The sequence below is a fragment of the Ambystoma mexicanum genome, chromosome 7q, assembly GCF_040938575.1.
Source record: "Ambystoma mexicanum isolate Mex_15411 chromosome 7q, UKY_AmexF1_1, whole genome shotgun sequence".
NCBI classification, from domain to species: domain Eukaryota; kingdom Metazoa; phylum Chordata; class Amphibia; order Caudata; family Ambystomatidae; genus Ambystoma; species Ambystoma mexicanum.
The window spans coordinates 939,831,805-939,852,931 of record NC_090941.1 but is presented as its reverse complement, the minus strand read 5'-3'; the positions used below and the strand labels follow the sequence as shown (position 1 = coordinate 939,852,931).

The window sequence follows — 21,127 nt, the reverse complement described above, 5'->3', positions numbered from 1 at the left end:
AGAAGTAAGGGGTATGAATCACAAACAGGTAGGTCCGCAGTGCTGGCCCAAAGCAAGGGCCGGTGGTTGTGGGCCCAGCAGGTTATGGTCACCGAGTCTGGATGCACAGATATCCTGCAATCAGGAACTGCTTAGGAGCATACTGAAACGCACAGGAATCGGACCTTCCAGTCTTCACCCATCAACATGTCACCTACCTTCCTCTTCCCTCCTCCTAACATCCCCTTCCCGCCCCTTTTCTTCCAGGACCATGTAGAGGACACCTGCAAGGTGTGTGCGAGGTCATAGGAGTCTACTGTGGAATGTTACTGGCGGTTTGTGTGCCTGGGTTGCAGCAGAGTCAGTTAGAGGCCTAGAGCTACTGGCTAAGGATAGCCTGGGCGGTGGTGCCGGTGTCCTATCTTAGCAACTGCCTGCACAGAGTTGCGTCAATGACAAATAAAGAGGATTTACCTGCTATCTACTGGGGACTCTGTGTCCCTCTGTCAACCCGCCACAGACCTCAGGCCAGGAGGCCACCAAAGTGGCAGAACTTAAGCTGTACAAGACCTCTTTAAAAGGCATCACGTGACTCCCCTTATGATTCCAGATCATAGCACAACTGTTTATGTGACTCCATACTTCCACGAGGCTAAAAGGTCCTGCACAAAAACAGACCTACATGAGCAGGGCGGGGTAGCCCTCAAATTCCCAGGCTCCTGCCAATGCACCTAGCGGATCAACATACTCCCCCTGCCTAGTGCTTACATGCTCCTTGAATGCTAACACCACCAACACGATGCGGATTGGCCCCCCACCCACCCCGTCTGACCTGAAGGAGCTTCGTAGAAGATGGGCAAGACCGAATGGATGCGCTTTTAACCATCTCATGAAACATGATCTTAGCAAGGAATTTTAACATCCACATGAACGATCTGTCAATCAAACAGGACCAGGATGGGTTGGATCATATTTCAGATCTAGGCTTCCAACATCTCAAAGATACATCCCAAGCGGAAGCTACTCCCTACACGCCATCCTTACATTGGGCATGCCCATATCAGTGACGTCAGTACCATCATTCAGATCTGGACAGATCACTTTATGATCATCGGCTCCTTGATAACCACACCGAAAACTCCAGATTGGCAGGAAATGGAGTACCAAATAAAACAAGGGTCAAGAATACAGACCCAGCAACAAGATGCCCATAACAGCTTTGACTAGCACTTTTAACCCTCCTAGCCAGCTGTCTACCAGGGACCACCAGCTACAGATATGGTTGAACATTGTGCACCAAGAGCTTGAAAGCCAGCTGAACACTCTGGCTCCTGTCATCAAGCTTAAACTCATGACTAACCTGAATTCATCCAATATTGGTATGAGAAAGAGCGGGACGACTTGAAGAGGGGCAGAACGAATCTGGAAAATAAAGAGCAAGACGAAAGACAAAACAGCCTGCAAGATCCATGCAAGGGTGTACCAAGAAGCCATCTGGCGCAAGGAGAAAGAATTCCACCAAAGAGTTTTTCAAAATAATTAACCAATTAACTAACCCATCACTAACCAAATGCCTCAGAACAATGGCACATGGGCAGAAGATATAGCTATCCTATATCAAGAAGATTGAGACCATCGGGGGCAAGAGGACCATTTCTCGGTAATCTATGAGCCAGAAGATCTGCCTACCCACCATGACCGCCAAGTTGTTCTCCTTTATCCAGATGTGGGGTGAAAATACAGCTCCAGAGTGACAGAGATGGAGAGGCCATGCTAGGCCCCTATCGTGAGAGTGAAGCTGGCTAATGTAGAGTCTCATTGAAATATAACAGCCAGTACAAAACAGTGATTTCCCATATAAGGACTAGTGAAATGGAAAGAAGGAACAAGTTACTTACCTGTAACTGTTGTTCTCCAGCATGGGTCTGGCATGGATTCACATGCTCATGAATATTCCCCGTCGTCAGGCTGGGAATCCTCGGTAAAGAAAAAAACCAGTATCAGTTTTGTTTCTGATCTATCTTTCGTAGTAACAACCAATCACTGGTCTCTGCGTCATACTGACCACAGCCAATGACTGCCCTCTACCTAAGCACCGCCTCTGGCAGCCATCTACAGATTTGGAAGCACGTGAAGTGGCAGTATGACCAAGTGAAGAGCCGCAGAGGGGTAGGCGGGAGGGTCCGCATGTGAATCCATGCCAGACCCATGCTGGAGAACAACAGTTACAGGTAAGTAACTTGTTCCTTCTCCAGCATGGGGTCTGGCATGGATTCACATGCTCATGAATAAAGAATACATAGCAGTACACACATGCACAACCACGGGAGGTGGCAAAGGCTCAACATTAAGCATTGCATCAAACTCAACATTAAGCATCTTACCTCCTCACCAGGCTCACCTCAGGCGAACAGGATGCGCAGCACTGCTTGGCCGACCCTGGACTCCTCCCTGGAATCCCGATCGACGCAGTAGAACTTCGTGAAGGTGTGCGTCGACCTCCACGTAGCAGCCCTGCATATGTCCAGCAGGGGCACACCAGAAAGGAACGCCGTGGTAGCTGCGATCGCTCTGGTGGAATGGGCTCTCGGACGGCCGGGCAGCGGTCGGTTTGCCAACCGATGACAGTACATGATACAGCCGGAGAGCCATCTGGAAATGGAAGCCTTCGAGAGAGCCTTCCCCTGATTGACAGGTCCAAAGTTCACAAAGAGTTGTGACGTCTTCCGAAAACACTTCGTGCGGTCCACGTAGAACTTCAGCGCTCTAGCCACATCCAGCGAGTGCAAAGTCCTCTCAGCCGGCGACAAAGGCGACGGGAAGAATACAGGCAACACCAAGGGTTCGTTGAGATGGAAGTCCGACGGTACCTTGGGCATGAAGGAGGGGTGCGTCCTGAGCACCACCCTCGTGTCGTGAAAAGTCAAGTACGGGGCCTTGCAGGAAAGGGCCTGGATCTCTCCCACCCGTCGTGCGGAGGTGATGGCCACAAGAAACGCTGTCTTCCACGACAGAAACTTCAACGGGGCCGAGTGCAGAGGCTCGAACGGAGGTCCCATGAGCTTGGTCAGCACCACGTTGAGCTCCCACGCCGGGGCCGGGGCCGGAGCCTTCACCGGCGGGAACGATCTGAACAGTCCCTTCATGAACTCTTTCACCAGACGATGAGACCACAAGGACGTCCGTCCCGTGGTCCTGGTGTATCGGGAGATCGCAGCCAGATGAATCTTGATGGACGCGTGTGCCAGTCCAGCTTTGGCCAGCGTCAGCAGGTACGGCAGAACTTGGGGAGCCGTAACCCGTAGAGGGTTAATCTTCTGTGCGTGGCACCAGACAGAGAACCTCTTCCATTTGTGTCCGTAGCATTTAAGAGTCGAGGACGCCCTGGCCTTTGCAAGAACCTCTCTGCAGTCGGCCGGTATGTCGTATCCTCCAAACTCTAGCGCTGCAGGAGCCAGGCCTGCAAGTTCAGCGATTTCGGGTCGTGGTGGAGGATGGCGCCTCCTTCCCTGGAGAGCAGATCCGCGTCCACCGGCAGCTTGATTGGCGGGGACGCTGACAAGTCCAGAAGGTCCGGGAACCATATCTGCCTCGGCCACGCAGGTGCGACGAGGATCATCCTGCACCGTGACCTCTTGAGCTGGTTGACGAGCCGGATTAGCAGTGGCAAAGGAGGGAACGCGTAGAGGAACAGGCCCTCCCAGGGGAACGAGAAAGCATCGCCCATGCTCCTCGCCTGGGGAAACCTGCTGGCGAACCTCCGGCACTTGGAGTTCGTCGCCGTCGCGAACAGGTCGATCTGGGGTGTGCCCCACCGTCGGAAGAGGCGATCCACTAGATCCTGCCGTAGTTCCCACTCGTGGCACGAGCGCAGCTCCCTGCTGAGTGAGTCGGCGATGGTGTTTTTTATCCCTGCCAGATGAAACGGCACCAGAAACATCCCTTGGGCGACTGCCCAATGCCACAGGTCCTGCGCCTCCTTGGACAGTGCTGGGGACCTGGTTCCGCCCTGTTTTCTGATGTAAAACATGGTGGTGGTGTTGTCGGTGAAGATCCTCACCACCTTGCCCTTGAGGGACGGAAGGAAGGACCCGAGGGCCCAAAACACTGCACGGAGCTCCAGGACGTTGATATGTAAGGATTTCTCCGTCGGGAGCCAAAGGCCCCTTGCGTGTAGATTTTCGGTGTGCGCTCCCCACCCTTCCAGGGAGGCATCCGTGGTCACTGTCTCCTGGTGGGCTGGGGTCTGGAAGTCCATGCCCGCCATCAGATGCGTGCGGGTGTCCCACCACCGGATCGCTCGTCGGAAACTCTCGTCGAGTGTGATCCTTTCCTCGAAGCTGCCCGTCGTTTGGATCCAGCGCGCGTCCAGGAACTCCTGCAACGGGCGCATCCGGAGCCTGCACATGGGAATGAGGTAGATGCAGCAAGACATCATTCCGAGGAGGAACTTGATGGACCTCACCTTGGCCGCGTCGGCCACCAACATCCGTTGCACCTTGCCCAGGATGGTCCTGGTCCTCTCCTCCGACGGGGAGGCCAGAAGGGACACTGTGTTGAGCCTCGCTCCCAGAAACAGAGCGTCTTGCGCGGGTACCAGGTGGGATTTGGCGTAGTTCACGGAGAATCCCAGGTCCGTGAGAAGTTGGACGGTCCTTGCCGTGTGAACCACGGCGAGCTCCCTCGTCTTGGCTCGGATGAGCCAGTCGTCCAGGTAGGGGTAGACGTGGATCCCCTCGCGGCGCAGCTGCGCCGCCACCGGTGCGAGGCACTTGGTGAACACCCTGGGTGCCGACCGTAGACCGAAGGGGAGGGCTTTGAACTGGTAATGACGCCCTTGGACCACAAACCTGAGGAATTTTCGGTGCCCCTTTAGGATGGGAATATGGAAGTAGGCATCCTCCAAATCCAACGACGACAGGAAGTCTCCTTCCTCCAGCTGACCCAGGACGTGCTGGAGGGTGACCATCCGGAACTTTTGCGCCTTGATGAACTTGTTCAGACGTCGCAGGTCCAGGATGGGGCGCCATCCCCCCGTCTTCTTCTTCACGAGGAAGTATCTCGAGTACACTCCGGAGCCCCGAAGCCTCTTTGGGACGAGTTCGATGGCGCCCTTCCTGAGCATCGCCTTTACCTCCAGGAGAAGTTGAGGGACGTGAAGTTCTTTCCTGGCCACGGGGGGGACGCGTGGACACCTTCTTTGAAACTCGAGCGCGTGGCCCCGGGCCAAGGCGTCCAGCACCCAACGGTCGGTGGAGATGGACTCCCACACGCTGACGAAGCTCGCCAGCCGGCCTCCCACCGGGGTGCTTCGGTGGGGGCCCGACCCCACGGTCGGTTCAATCCTGCTTGGACGAGGCTTTGCCGCCTTGACCTCCTTGGCGACGACGGCGGAGTCCGCCAGACTTGCCTCGTCCTCTGTAGGCCTCCTGAGACGACGAGCGGGCCGCTTGACGGTAGGTGGAGAAACCGCCGCCGGAACCTTTGGAGGCGCCCTTGCCTCCGCTGCTCCGAAAGGGCGTCCGTCGTTGCTGCAGAACTCCCAGGGCCCGGGCCGTCTCAGTGTCCGCTTTAATGGCCTGAAGGGAATCGTCCACTGTTTTGCCAAACAGGTTGTTCCCATCGAAGGGCATGTCCAGGACTCTGGTCTGAACGTCTTGACGGAAGTCCGTAGCCTTGAGCCATCCACGCCGCCTAAGGCAAACGCCGTTGCCCAACTGGCGGAACCCAGCGTCGGCGATGTCCGTCGCAACGGTAATGGCGTGGTCCGAAGCCACCTCACCTTCCTGCAGGATCTCCAGGGCCTCTGTCCTCTTGTCGTCCGGCAGGAAGTCCAGCAGGGGAGCCAGTTTGTACCAGAGCTCCCTGTCGTAGCGGGCCACGATAGCCAAGGCGTTGGCCGCTTTAATCGTCGTCGCTGCCGACGAGATGACTCTGCGTCCCATAGCGTCCAATTTCTTTCCCTCACGGTCCGGTGGGGAAGTCGATGTGGAGGCCGCACCCCCCCCCCGCTTTCTTCCTGGCCGCCGCGGAGACGACGGAGTCCGGGGTAGGCTGCGCCCGGAGGCACAGGGGGGCCGTGTCCGGGACCCGGTACTTCTTCTCGTACCGGTCTCTTCTAGCTGGCGTCGTGGAAGGGTTCTTGAGGAGGGTGAGGCCCTCATCCCAAATGTCGTCCAATAGAGGCACTGAGAGGACCGTCTTCCTCTTGGCCTCGCGCCGCTGATAAAGGAAACCTTCCTTCTTCTTCTCCTCAGGGCAGAGTTGAAAAAGCTCGGATGCCCTGGAGATCATGGAGTGGTACGATCCAATCTCGTCGGGCGGAGAAGCCCTGGTGGGAGGCGACGACGGTACATCCTCGTCGTATACCTCGTCGTCCGTACCCGTCGCTGCCGTGTCAGTCCCCGTATCATCCCCTCGGGTGGACGGGGAGGAGGGCTGGAAGGGGCGCGACGGCTGAAAAGGAGGCGGAGGGTGGATCCTTCTTTTCCTGGTAGGGGGAACACCAGAAGGTCCCGGTTCTGGGTCCCCCGGCGCGAGAGGTTCCGTCGGCAACAGTAGTCTCGTCCTTATCTCTGAGCATAAGGACTGTATAGCCAACAAAATGGCCGCCGAGTTGTCTCGCGGCGCTGGCAGAGGGGAATCCGACGGGCGATCAGGGACCCCGTCGGTACCCTCGACGATGTCGTCGTCACCTGCGTCGGGATCCATCCCGACAGGTCGGTCTTCTTCCACGCCGAGGCCGTGGCTTAAGACTTCGACCAGCTCCTCCTCCGAGGTTGAGGCCGAACCTACGACGACGCCCTGCCCCCCCTTTTTCTTCCCCACGGGGGATTTCACGGGGTTCCTATCGATGGGCACAAAAGATGACTCCCTCCGAGGTGGCAGGGAGACTCTGAGCCCCGAGGTCGCCACCACTGGTGTAGCCTGCACAGGCTGAGCCAGGGCCGCCGCGACAGTTTCGATAGAGGGCTTGGCCGGATGGATTAAGGCCTTCACCACCTTAGGTGCGCTCACCGCCTTATCCTTGAGGGGGGGGACACCGCCTCGCTCCCCCTCCGATGGGGCCTTCGAGCTCGACCGGGGCCTCTCCAGGAGCTTCGCCGGGTGCTCGGCCTTCCTCTTACCCGACCCAGAGCGTTGGCTCGTGGTTGATGGTGCCGGGGAGGGTGCGCCCTGCCTGGCGCCCGTAGAGCCCGACCGTTCGGCGCTCCCGGTGCCAGCGGACTCGCGGTGCTTGGCCTTATGTTGGACCCCCGTCGCCGGGGCGTCCTCAAAGGACTTAGAAGACCGCTCAGATTTCTTCTTCTTCTTCTCGCCGGACGGGCTCTTCCCTTCTAGCCAGTTGGCGAGACGTTGATGGCGGTCCTTCATGGTCCGCTCCGACATGTTGCCGCAAAACGCACAGTCCTTCTCCACGTGCGTCTTGTCCTCATGTAGGCAGTAGAGACAAAAGGAGTGTTCGTCCTCCTTGAAGACGTTCTGCAGCTGGCATCCAGGGCAGACCCTGAACAGCTTTCCGGGCGTCGAGCTTCCCTTCTCCTGGGCCATGACCGGGCCTGAGAAACTTCTGGAGTCCTCCAAAAGCGTAGCTCGACGAATCTTCACCCTTGAGGGGCGCAGACGAATCCGACACGGGTCCCCGTTGATCGGATAGTGAGTCGGTGGAGCTTGAGGCTCTTTTGACCGAAAAAACGAAGTTTTTGAGAAAAAACGTGAAAAAATAGCACTAACGCTCGAGAGCAATAGCACGAGGATCCCAACACATGAACGTGCGGTAAAAATCTGAAGATGGCTGCCAGAGGCGGTGCTTAGGTAGAGGGCAGTCATTGGCTGTGGTCAGTATGACGCAGAGACCAGTGATTGGTTGTTACTACGAAAGACAGATCAGAAACGAAACTGATACTGGTTTTTTTCTTTACCGAGGATTCCCAGCCTGACGACGGGGAATATTCATGAGCATGTGAATCCATGCCAGACCCCATGCTGGAGAAATGGCCATAGTCGACTCCCCTAAAATGGACAGGTGTGCAAGTGAGGGGGAATCTACCTGAGAGCTTAAACCTGATGGATATGCCCAATAAATGGGAATCAACATGGGGGCTGCAGATGCTTCAGGTAAACTGGGGAAAGGCACCTTTTTTACAGATTCAAAACTGCAGCAGTACACATGGGAAAAGTTACATTGAAATGATAGGCACGTGAAAAACACCAAGGAGGAATTGTGCCCTACATTTAAAAAGTGATGCCAAGAGACATATTTCAGAGATGTAAGCCATACACAACATCATGGTCTTCCACAAGGTTTCTGGCCAATCAGGCACCCAAACGCTCCTGCCATAGCTATGCTTGGAAAAGAAACGTGACAACTGTGGCTATTGCCAAGTGCATTCGCGCTGAACATTTATTGTAAACATCTTTTTTATAACACAAGAGTCCTAATCTAATCCCTTTTGTTTGTATTATGTGCTCTCCGTTCACTTGAGCCCATCTACTCAATCGGGACTAAATTAACCAATGTGCCCTGACTTTGTCTATGGAGCATGTCATACCAAGCAACGCACCCAAAAAAATAAAAAAAATCAATGCCTACTTTTAATGAGCCATTCGATGTCATCCTTCTGCAGCTTTGTCTGGTCCTCTCCACCAAGGGCCTCAGAGAGAGACTTATCCACAGACCTTTCCCTGCTCCAGAAGATAGGGCATTCAACGGAGTGGCACGCCGCACCTACCCGCGCAAAACAACTTTTGCCAATGACGGCGCAATAGTGGTGGCCTCGCTCTGCTTGTAGACCGGGAAGCCACACACAGTTGCGCAACATTGCCAGATGTGCTGTGGCATAAAAGTGAGCAAAGCATCCCTACCTCTTCCGCAGTCAGGGCCCAAGAACCCAAGGAAGCAGTGGCAGCTCCCAGACACGCACTCTCCATTTCCGTAGCAGTTGCTGGGGCAGTCGTCCACCGATTCTAGGGGAGAAGGAAAACAAAATAAGAAATCAACTTTCAACCAGAGAACTCCCAGACATCTAGCAGTTATCAGTAAAATAATAAAGTGTTAGTGCAACTGTAAGGTTGAAACAGAAGAGGGTGGCGCGAATAACCACCGGTGGTCACAAGTCCAGCAGATCGTGTCTCTTCCTGCAATTTCGTCTTGCTCGTCCTTAAGTGCCAAGGACGAGAATGCTCGTGCTTTTTTGCATAGACTTGCATAACAGCCTGGCACTTACCGTGCCTAGCAGATTATTGCTGTACTGTCAACTTCAGTTCCCTACAAACACGCAGCCCACTTACGAAGCACCCATAATACACATTGCGCTTTCAACATGTTAAGTTGCTTACTTTCCTGAAGTCTGTGCTCCGCTGCGAGTCTAACGATGCAACAATGAGCTTTCTGTGACCAGCACTTCCAAGAAAATACCGAAACGTCTGTGTCAGTTTTGATTATGGCAACATTGTAACATGCATTGCTGTGTACAATATGACAACATAATTCAGCCATCTTCACTGAGAGAGCTCATAATAAAAAAATAACTAGTTACACATTCATTAAATGTAGTTTTCTCTACGATGACGTCGGAGGAGGGGGAAACCTTGGTGCGCAGGGGCCTGCAAAACTGAGGTTCACCAAATGTTTTAAACTATTTCTCTTCTGATCCCTCATCATTGACAATGCTGGCTAAGGCTGATGGGAGTTGTAGTTCAAAACATCCGGAGAGAAGATTCCAGACCTCTGTTGCAGATCATTCTGTGGGGTAGGCGCAAGTGAAGGGTAACCGGGACGAGCGAAGCTGAGCCTGCTTTGCAGCTCTTCTTTAAAAAGAAAGTTCTCAAGTTTTACCAACGGTGAATTCCATAGTATGAGGCCCTTCACAGAGACAGCATTGTGCCTCCAAGTACAGTATCTCTGTATTGCAGTGGACTTGACATTCAAAATGGCACATCCTGCATCGTAAGTCTTAAATGCACAAATTACCAAACAATGTTTCCCAATCCTCCAGGCAAAGGCTACACCTCACTTCAAGTGTTTTGTCAGAATAACCAATCACACAGCATATTTTGCAAAGATGAAAACAGGGCGTTTGTATTTATTCGTATTTGCACTATTCCATCCCCTGAAAAACAACTCTGTCACTAAACCACGAAAATATATACAGGATAATGACAGGTTCAAAAAAACAATGTTTGCTGGGTGAGCTGTGAGGCAATCTCATATGGCTGTTTACATGCTGCCTTTAATGAAAGCAGCAGCCCGGGCTCCTTGAAGCGAGAGCAATAGAGTGCCGGCCCGATAAGACAATACGCCCGGTCCCGGCTTCATTACAGGCTGTTAGCAATAGCATCCGCCAAAGGCTGGTTAGAGTGGAGATAGGATGAATTATGGAATAAAATAGATAGGTTGCTCCTGCTCTATCATTTTGGAAGCAATCGACGTGAAATAGATGACAGATGGAATTGGCGGTAATTACAGGACGGAGAATGGGACTTTGCAGGATGCATTTTTCATTTAAACATGTAGCGGTGAGGCCAGAGAGGTGGTCCGGCGGGTAATTATGGTTCCTTTTCTCATCTCTTGAATTTCCCAGAACCTGTGGTTATCCGAGGACAGGTTCCACACCTGGGCCCTCGACCCTGAGAGATAGAAATAAGCCCATTAACAACCTTTCTGCTCTGTGTGGAAACAAGAGCCGTGCGTTGCCTACTGAGAGGCCCGCGAGGTGTTAATGGACAGTAGTGCCCACACTTGCCAGGCTCTGCTGTAAGCCAATGCAGCCACACTATGGTGCAGAGCAAAGAGCAGTTAAAAAGTGGCATGCTTATTTCCTGTTTTTTACCCACAGTGTAACCGGAAGAGCGTGGGAAGGATAAGCATTCTTGTTTGTTTGCTTGTTTATTTATTTTTTTTTTTATGAGGCACTTCTCACCCAAAGGTATCTGGGCGCATTATTTTGAACAAGCATTAACAGTCTCGCAGTTACTTTACAACCACAAGTGAGAGTCTCACTCGAGGAGGCGAGGGAGACCCTGGCAAGGCCTGACAGACGTGAGACCCTCCTGCTACATGCATAAGAGAGCCCTAAATGACAGCTACAGAGTAGGCAGCCAAGTCCTTACATTATCGGTGGGCTACTACAATACACGACATGAGCAAGTAACAAGAAGCTATCTAGCCCAAGCAAACAACCATAGCATCACATGTTTTTGTATGCACTGTTCTCATTCTTTATTTTTCATATTGTATAATTTGTTCTGCCTGTATGATATGTACAAGAGCCTTGATGCCTAAGGGCTTAGTGCGCTATACAAAGGCCAAATAAATAAATAAATGAAGCCCGGCCCAAGAAAAGTCAATGATACCACCTGACATCACCTGCAGTGAATTGTGGGCAGCAGAAGAAGCCATGCATGCCAGAAGGTGGCTTCTATAGCTTGGACACTGCTACATGGGATTAGGACGGGCTGAATAAATGACAATCCCAATCCATGTAACTCGCCCCCAAGCGCTGCTCTTCTCGGTAAGGGAGGCCTGATGGAGACTTCAGGTGGCCAGAGGGGAAGTGGTGGAAGGCCCACAGCAGAAAGGAAGCTTGGTGCACAGGTATTAAAGGCCAACTTGAACAACATTCATGACCAATCACGACATGGAAGAAAAATAATCTGAATGCTTGGGGGATGCTACAGGCAGATTGGGGCAATATGAGGTTATAATACACTGCAGCCTGCAATAGCCATATAACAGCCTGGAAATAACGCTCTTATTACAGACCAGTCGTGTCATCACAACTAACCTTTAATAAGAAAATGACATCATAACTGCTCTGTAATCAGTTATTACACATCAGTTCTGATGTCACAATGCCTGCTGCATAAGCCAGCAAAGGTCAGCATTCCAGCTGTCAATGTAGCAGTTTGGTAAAGCTGTTACTAGATTTTCAAGTTCCTTGCATGTTAAATGGTTCTCTGTGACACTTTACAGCAATGAATTGCCATGGAACGGTTTATGGTAGAATGTTTAATTTGTGCACTGCGAAGTTTAGTTTAACATGTGTATGCAAGAAGTTGCATGTTGTTACTTATCTAAAGTACAATGTTTAAACTATTTTCTGCAACACATTCATATATTTTAGCCTTTTCAAATCCAAAGAGAGTCTACATTGATTAAATGGATCAGCAAATGAAAGATCTATTACATTATATCCAGCAAAAGGCCAGGTATTAAAGGGCATGACAGTGTTTGCCCATATTACATGTAATAAGATATCCCCTACTGTATGTAAAAAGGGTATTGCAAGTCACCTTGGAGTTCCGTGACCATGTAAAGGAACTCAGTCTTCCTCTGTTTGGTCATGGAACTCCTCAGTGGCTTGCAATATCCTTATAACACACGGTATGGAGTACTTTATCCCATGTATAACTGATTTGGAACATACTTACATGTTTAAAGGGCATTCTCAGCAGCCACCAACAACACTTGCTCCTAATAATGAGGGTGCATGAGCTGACCCAGAGCATAAGTGCTCCAAATATTTCCAAATATTTCCAGGGGCAACAAGCAGATCTAAAAGATATTTGTCTGTAATCTTCTGAGACCAATAGAGGCTAAATTGAAAATTATTTAATACAAATAAGTAGGGCACAGTACAGCCAGTTGAAGACATTTGTAAATTACACATCGGCTTTTAACATTTATTTCCTTAGAAATCAGAGCCTCTGCCTGCTGCGATTGCGTTTATTACAAAGGCCATAGAGGGCCTGTTCCTTTCCATTACATCATTAAAGGGCAGGAAAGCCAATGTATTTTGTATTTGTGTTTATTTGCAGAACAGGGATGTCAATTTCGGTCAAAAATGACTTACAGGAACACATTTACAGATGGCAGAGGCATTCCCATGAAGGGTACCTGCACAATAGCACAAAGATGAGAACGCACGGTAAGCCAGTTTACGAGGGGATACAACCGTGGGACATATGCCAGGGACAAAACGAGACAAACAGAAAAATGTATACATATAAGAAAACGGGTGACTTACAAGGGTAACATTAACCTAAGGGGATAGTGCTACAAACTAAAGAGAAGTCCTATATACATATACAAAATGTCAATGTTAAGTGACACTGGGAGCAGTGGCGGGGTGAGGCAGTTGAATGGGGGCGAGGACAGGGAGCGCTCCGTTTTGTCACTGTTTATTTGACGGTCACTTGAAACTCAGCTCCTTTCCCCCGATCAAGGTGTCGCACAACAAAGCGCTTAGCAGATTCAAATTTGGTTAGGCCTCCAACCTGCATAACACCATTCAGCAGATACCCTCAGTATCAATAATAAGCTAGAAACCAGGCCGTTGGATAGAAATAACAGGGTATATTTATTTAAATTTCGTCACTGAATCAGAAACAAACACAGGCACAGCAGCCTCCAGCTCCGTGGCACAACACAATAAGCCCAGATGCAAATTACTGGCATCAATGGACTGACATGCATTTCCCAATAGGCTTTCAGTTACCACAACAAACACAGGTTGAATTTGAAGATTTGAACTCAAAACACCCATAGGATTTCTTTGCACATTTACAAATAGGAAATATAAACAGAAAAACACAGTGATTGCTTGGGCTATCACAATGCCCTTCTTCTCTAAGCAACCCACCACCCCCAGGCATCAGTTATATATGACCCCTTAGTTTGAAGGCAAGGTACTGGGAGTGGAAATACAGTAGGAATATCGTTTTGGCTTTTTATTATAAAGGCAGGGTTTGGGAAAGGAACTCAATGGGAACATTGTTTGGCCTTTTTATTTGAATAATATGCAGGGCTTTGGGATTCTGATTTGGGATGCAAGAGAATAAATGGGAGATTTTGATTTCCACACTGTATATTCACTTAAATGGCAGAGTTTGAGGGTTACTTATTCTGGGATTATGGACACCCCCCCTTCTGTAAGGAAGTCTAGGTTTCAGAAAGCTCGAGTCACCCAAGTACTGTATTGACTATGATGGCTATAACACACAAGGTATGAAATTTGTTAGTTTCGAATGATAACAAGACTCATCCTGTGATAATTTCTATATGGGAATTCATTTAATTAACTTTTATTAAATATGCTAAGGGTCTACACGCCCCCTCCTCTCCCCACCCACAATTAAGGCAGGTAGTTCCCAACACAATTCAATTTAAATTGATAGGGTTTTTTTCTATGAAGAATTCATCTTTTTAGTCAAATATGGTCAGGGTCTACCTAGTGTTGCCCCCCACCCACTAAAGGAAAGGGATTAAGGCCGGTAGCTCCCCACTCAAGTGATGGCTTTGGGATTTATCTACTTACATGGGAGATCGCTATTCTTAGCTCAAGAGGTCAGCAAGATTTCAGACCCTCTTTCAGGAATAGATAGGCAGCTCACACCTCTGGTCTCTATTCACAGCAAGGTCCCTCCAGCCAGATGTTAGGCCTCTCTCTCAGATAGGGCTACCAGCTTCCAGGCAAAAGCCCCCAGCAAGTGTCCCCAGGGTCCCCTGCCTATCTGCACGCCTGGGTGTCAGCCTTCCTTCTGTCAGTTCTCTGTTGTTGTCAGCCTGCTCTCCTCTTTGTTTCCCCTTCTGTCTCTCTGTCCCCTTTAGATTGAAAACTGATATTATATAGTGCGGATGATACTTAACTATTATGAATATTCCCATGCTACTAATTGGACATCTCTCTTTCTCCCCCTCCCACTCTCTGCCCACTGTCAGCTGATAGGGCAAGGAGTTTAGAGGTCTGTATTATGGATAATGGGGGAGGAGGAAGATGCATCATTTCAAAATGACATGTTTTTGCATTTTGTTTTTTTACATCAAATCTCACTACTTGGCAACTACCTTAATTTTTTGGATAACTACATGAACATATATATTTTTTAATTCTACATGTAATGGCGAATCAGGGAATACTCATTTTATTTCGGCACCACCTTCCTAGGAGGAGCTATTGTTTTTGGGATTTGCGCTTGAGCCGAAAAAGTGAAAAATATGCCACTCCACTATTCAGACATTAATGTCGCATTCCATCAGTTCACAAACGTTCCAATTCCTCTGAATTATGAGAAGGTCAGAATCATGGTTTTCTTCCCAACTCAAATTCTATACATCACAGAACATGAAGAGATACATAGAACTGATGGGCATTCTCTGATCTTTAATACGAGTCATGGATGAGCTCACTGCCACACACGATTCTCTTTTTATTCAAGAAAAGGGGCACAATGTTAATAAATAGCAATGCATACTTAAGGAAGGTTGTAGTTTCATAGTCCCAACAACGCCCCTCCTGAGTTTCATTTCTCCCTGGTCACATGATGTGGACATCTGCCTGGCTCATGTTATTCCACCCTGCCAAAAATTGTCTTCGAAGGTCTCTGTTTGAAGCTAATGCACAGTTAATGGGGAGACCTGACCTTAAAGGTCATTTCTGCTGGCCGTCTTATCTGTGCCCCCCACAATTCTGATCTACTCTTTATATGTCTTTTTTTATTTTAAATTGAAAACCAGGCCTGCCCTCCTAGTAGGCCCAGCCCATAGTTCTTGAGGTCAAGGTTTCAGAGGCATAGGCTTTTTAGTTCAGTGGGGAAAACAAGCATCATACATAATTCTAACAGAATAGCATTTTAAATTGAAAAGATGTGATCAACATGACATTTTGTATCACAGCTGGTCCTGCTGTTTATAACTAAAAAACAATATTTAAACATATAAACGTTAACTTTTGGTATTATTCACCCATAGGCCACAGTTAACATAGGAAACTATTGTTCACTTCTCCAACACGGTGTCCTTTCCATTTAAATGCCAGTTTATTTGTGGAAAGTATCTTTCTCTGTGAGAAATTAAATATGTCACTTGGCTTCACTTTTTAAATGTAAGCACAATTCCTGCTTTGGATTTTTCAAATGACCAGCATTTCAGTGCATCTTTTCCCCATGTGTGCTGCAGCAGTTTTGAATCTGTCAAAATGTGCCTTTTGCCAGTTTACACAGAGTCGGCATCTGAAGCACCACATGTCTTTTTGGAATCCATTGGACACAGTTAGCCATATTGCAATCTGAGGCACACTCTCCTTCAGCTGAGTGCCTTTGCATTTTGACACTGTTGAGGAAGGCCCATTTTTGTTCCCTCACTCGGTCTCATGTTGGGAAAGAAGTGTTTTGGAATGGCCTGCATCTTCCAGTAGGTATCAACCCCACCCAGTTTCATTTTTATAATGGGGCCTTGCATGGCCTCTTGATCTCCGTCACTCTGGGGCTGTATTTTCACCCCACACTCTTTAGCAAGTAAGTGAAGTTTAAGCAATGCTTTGAAGAGATCTACCCTTGGGCCGGCTCTGATTGTTATGGGCAGTGGGCTCCAGAGGAATCGGGCAAGTAGGCGGAAAGAACAGAAGCAAGAGGAGGCACAGAGAGGTTATGGGGCAGTGAGGTTGAGTGTAGAGGAGAGCCAGAGTGAATGAGATGGTGAGATGGTGAGCGAACAGAGATCAAATTAGACATGTATTAAGGAGCAAGAGCACTGATCGCTTTTTGGACTAGGAGAAGAAAATTGAAAAGGGAGCGGCTGTGCCTAGAAAGCCAACTAGCATGTACGGGAGGATCTAAGTAGGTTGTACAAAGAGTGGATAGCAAAGTTCAGGTCTTTGTCTAGAAGGAAGGAGAAGAGAGGAAGGCCAAGGAGTAGGCTTGAGCAGTAGTCAAGTTTACTGAGTACAAGAGTGGGGATTAGAGTTTTTGCGGAGTGGTTAGTAAGAAAAGGACACATTTTCCCAATGATAAAGAGGTTTAATACGAGCAGTAGAGACAGTCATAGTGACACATTTTTGCAGTCAGTGTTGGCTATAGAAGAGGACACCAACATCACCAACTTTGGGTCAGGGAGGAAGATGGTCCGCCAAGAAGGAGATAGAAAAGGGGTGGGAAGGGATGGCCTTGCAATAAGGGAGAAAGAGCACTTTCATGTTTTAAGAGTTCAGCATGAGGCAGCAGAGATCCATGAATTGCAGTGAGAGAGTTTGTAATCCGTTCCGAGATGGCTGGGATGAAGGAAGGAAAGGAGAAAACTATTTACATGTCATCTGTACAAAGGTGATAGTGAAAACCCTAGGATGAGGTAAGTCTTCCTAAGGAAGAGGTATAGAGGGTGAAGAGCAGACGTCCAAGGACTGGTCCTTGCAGGACTACGGCAGGGAGAGTGGTGGGGTCAAAGGTTTGCAAATTCCAAGAGATTTTAAAGGATCGTCCTTCCAGGTAGGTGGCAATGCAGGAAAGAGCTGATTTGCAAAACCCAAGGGGAGTGTAGATGAGAGTTCGGACTGGTGAGCATTAGAGAAAAAGTTGGAGATATGCTTGAGTGCAGTCTCAGTGGAGTGTTTACTATGGAAGCCAGACTGAAGTGGTTCTCCAAGGCCTGGTGTGAGCTTCGGCATGCGTTTTCACAGAAAGCCTATGAAAGTGCAGACCGCGGCCAACATCCCACTGGTATCTCTACACTTGTGTGCTCCATCGTCGCATTAGTGAGGAGATGCCCTTTAGTAACTGTCCCCAAAATCCCACTAGATTTTGCATCACTTATATGGTTCACACGCAATCTTAAAATGCCACCATATGTCCCTTTCTGTTTTCGGGCTCTGTAAAATGAGGGTTCATAGCCTGTGTCAGTGCATCGAGGGTACCATTTTAACCAAAAGGTTGCCCTGTTGTCACCCTCTAGAAGAATTCTGTTTGGGACTCAGGCTCTCTGACTTGCTTCCAGTGAGGGCTCAGAAGCCTTTGCAGGGTTTCACTGTAGGGCAGTACACCAACAGGCCCGTCTGTTCAGTTCTGCTCAATAGGAGGATTCTGTGGCACGCATCTTAGTGCTTCTGGCTCAGCAAGACGTAACCGACACTGTGTGAATCTGCAGACTCGCTCGTCCTTGCAGAGGGCAAGAATCGGGCTGCCTGGTAAGAGAAGGTGGTATGCCAGGAATTAAGAGCAGCGAAAACTCTGAATGCTGCTGAACGTTTTATTGACTCCGGTGGAGACAGGCCCTTTTGGCCGAAGATAAACAAATACATTTAATTATTAGGAACATCTTCAGAGGTTCTTGAACCTGCCTTTCTAAGCACATAGCAGGGCACGATGATTCAAGTCCTCACCGTGGGAATCGTACCAAAATGTGACCCTCACAATTACGACGGCCGAAAATGTCGACTTTTTTTTTTTTACCCCCCCTAACACCACATATATATGTGGGGGGTATACAATATAATATTAATATGGTGGGGTTGCGGGGGGGTATATATGTGGCGTAAAGGGGTTTTAAAAAAAAGTCCACATTTACGGCTGTCGCAATTGTGAGGGTCGCAATAATCACATAGATCCTTTTTGTGTAATCATGACATATATTTTTTATGCCTAAAGGGGCTCATAACCCATAAGACCTTTTAAAGTCCTTCCTTCTCATGAAGACCAGGAACCAAAATCAAAGTCAAGTTGAGGATACAAAATGCAAGCTTACTAGCCTGCACAACTACTTCTCCAGAGCCATATCAGAGATAGGTTCACAGGCAGGGCAGAAACATGCCAGCTAGTGGCTGGGTTTGCAAAGATTTACTCAAAACGCACCCGTGAGGTCGACAACCATGCTCGTATCTGGAATTAGTCCATATGACCTTCAACCAAGAATTCAAGGTAAATTTTCTTTTTGACTCCAAATGTGGGCAGCTGGAAGGGTGCCCTGGCTTAAGCAGCTTCTCGCCTCATTAACCCGATTCATCATGATCGGCCCGTTCCAGGTAAAAACACTCACAATGTCTCAATTCAATGTGAAACCAAAAAAAACGACAAGCAGGCTTGTGCCAACTCTCCATAAAATACATACTTCGTGAGGCCTGCCAACCGCGATATTGTCCAACTAGTATGAACATGAGAATAGTAGGTCACCGCCAAACGCCAGCACCAAGCGGCAAGCAAGGCTACATCTCTGCCCAGGTGCAGCCTCGGTTGTTCTGAAGCGAGCAACAGAGACGGTGAGCGAGGCACGATTGCCTTTGTGAATTGGCCGGAGCATGGACCCTTTTTCCTTCAGGGCTCATATAGGCGAATGCATGGTGTGTATACTGACTGGCATATGGGCCACACGGGAACCCGGGGCTTTACCCTGTACACCTTCAGTGAAGAGAAGAACCGGCACAGTCTATTTCAGTGGATGCTGTGCCTGGCATAAATTAGTCCATAGTTCAGAGTTAACGTGTTCAACTTGGAAGTAAGAGGACACAAAGCAACACAGGTTCGATCCCCGGGTCCGGACAACACAAAGCAACACAGGTTCGATTTGCGTTATAAATATGCAACTAAGACAAAAACAATTACGCAACTAAAAAACAAACAATTGCTGTAACAACGCCTCGATACCCACGGGCTGTGTGAGCGCTTCAAACATATAAAATAAATATATTCTTGCAGAGAAACCACGTGGGATTCCTTGGATGGAGCCCTACACACGGGAAACGTGCTGCTTTTCTCTAGCAGAGACGCTAGCTAAGCAGGGGGCAGGGCACAGGGGCGCGATTTCCCGACGTTAATGCGCTATAACGTCGCTGCGGCATTCCCAAATTCCCATCAGTGCGACCTCCGCAGTATCTCCCTAGACCTGCTGCTCTCAACAATGAGTCGCAGGAAACACGGGCGGAGGATTCGGGTAAAGAACAAGCTCCAGAACCACTGAGCACATGAAAAGAGAGATTATCATCGCATGCATTCGCCGTCTCGGAGCTAATCTTCGGCCCTCTCGTCGCTCTCTTGGAATTATTTTTAAATGCGTGTTCCGCGTGTCGGGAGCGGCTTATTCCTCTGCATTAGCGCTCAAGTAGATGCAGCGCGGGGCGCTATCGCCCAACCCCAGGAGCGCAGCACGCAGGAATCCCACAGACACAAAATGGGCGCCGATTGGGGGTTTACTGTCCCATGAGGTCTGAGCTCACGGTCACAAAAGCAGAAACGCATTGCGCGAGGCCCTGCTACCATTAGGGCTGCTTCATACTGGGTTCCAGCAGGAAGCGCCCTCGGACACCGGAGGTTTTCCTCCTTTCAAAAAGGAATTTGAATTGAAATCGATCCAATGAACATAACCAGCGGATGGGAAATTAGAATTGTTGCAGCTTAAGGGCGCAGATATTCAGTGGCACACAACAATGGGTCCAAGACGCTTGCACAAGGTATCATAAGGATGCTGGCCACCCTTTTGCCATTTATGGTAGAGGGACCAGATAAAAAAAAAATTAAAAGAAAACGGGAAAGGCCATAGACATAGAAGTAAGTCTACGATAAACACAAATAACACTGCTGTCCCACGTTTATGTCGCTGATCTGTTGCATAAGAGGGTGGGGATGGGGGGGGCTCACAGGCGCACCACTTTTATTGGAGGAGAGCAGCCAGTGAGGGGGAGGGGGAGGAAATTTGAGCGTGAAAAGCATTCACGCCCCCTTTCACGTGCAGGAAGAGTCGAGCCGGGCCCGATTTCAGAATCGGTTCCTGGCAAAAACCCAGACCGTAGCCACCCACCCTTCCAATCCCCGTACTGGGTGTATAAAATTTCTAAAACTCCCAGAACCCCGGGATGGAGGGTGATTTCCCAGGACTGTCTGTCGAAAACCAGGACGTCTGGTCACCCTAACTTACTGCCCCACTAATTCGCTACTGTGGCACCATATGTTGCTAATTAAGGAAATCTGGTGGCCCCGACTCCTCGTAACCTAGAGGGCTGCATAGTATTGCCTTTCCCAGGAAACACCACTGACTGCCTTGAATGGCCCCCTTCAGCAATAGTCGTGCTTTGTAGCTGCTTCACTGTCAATGTTAAAGCCCTAGCGCAGGAGTCTGCAGCCTTTGGCTCTCCAGATGTTTTGGACCACAACTCCCATGATTCCTTGCCCTTGGCCATGCTAGCTTAGGCTGATGGGAGTTGTGGTCCAAAACATCTGGGGAGCCAAAGGTTGTAGACCCCTGCCCTAGCGTGTGGTGCAGTGAATGGGAGGAGTGCAAACCCCTTATTGCATAATTCCTCTAGGCTGAATGACGTCATGGGATTTAAATTAACCATAGATTCTCAGCAGCCATGGAACTCATCAGCCTCTCGGTCCCTCTTGTGAT

General features: G+C 49.3%; 1 protein-coding gene across 11 annotated transcripts in view; it reads right to left on the bottom strand.

Moving 5' to 3' along the window:
* Positions 1-21,127, bottom strand: part of TENM4 (teneurin transmembrane protein 4) — a 2,472,585-nt gene that overhangs the window by 273,232 nt on the left and 2,178,226 nt on the right. For all 11 annotated transcript variants that reach the window (XM_069639906.1, XM_069639908.1, XM_069639907.1 and 8 more), the window contains one exon: positions 8,845-8,946. In XM_069639906.1, the coding sequence (XP_069496007.1) occupies positions 8,845-8,946 (102 nt within the window). The remainder of the gene's footprint in view (positions 1-8,844; positions 8,947-21,127) is intronic.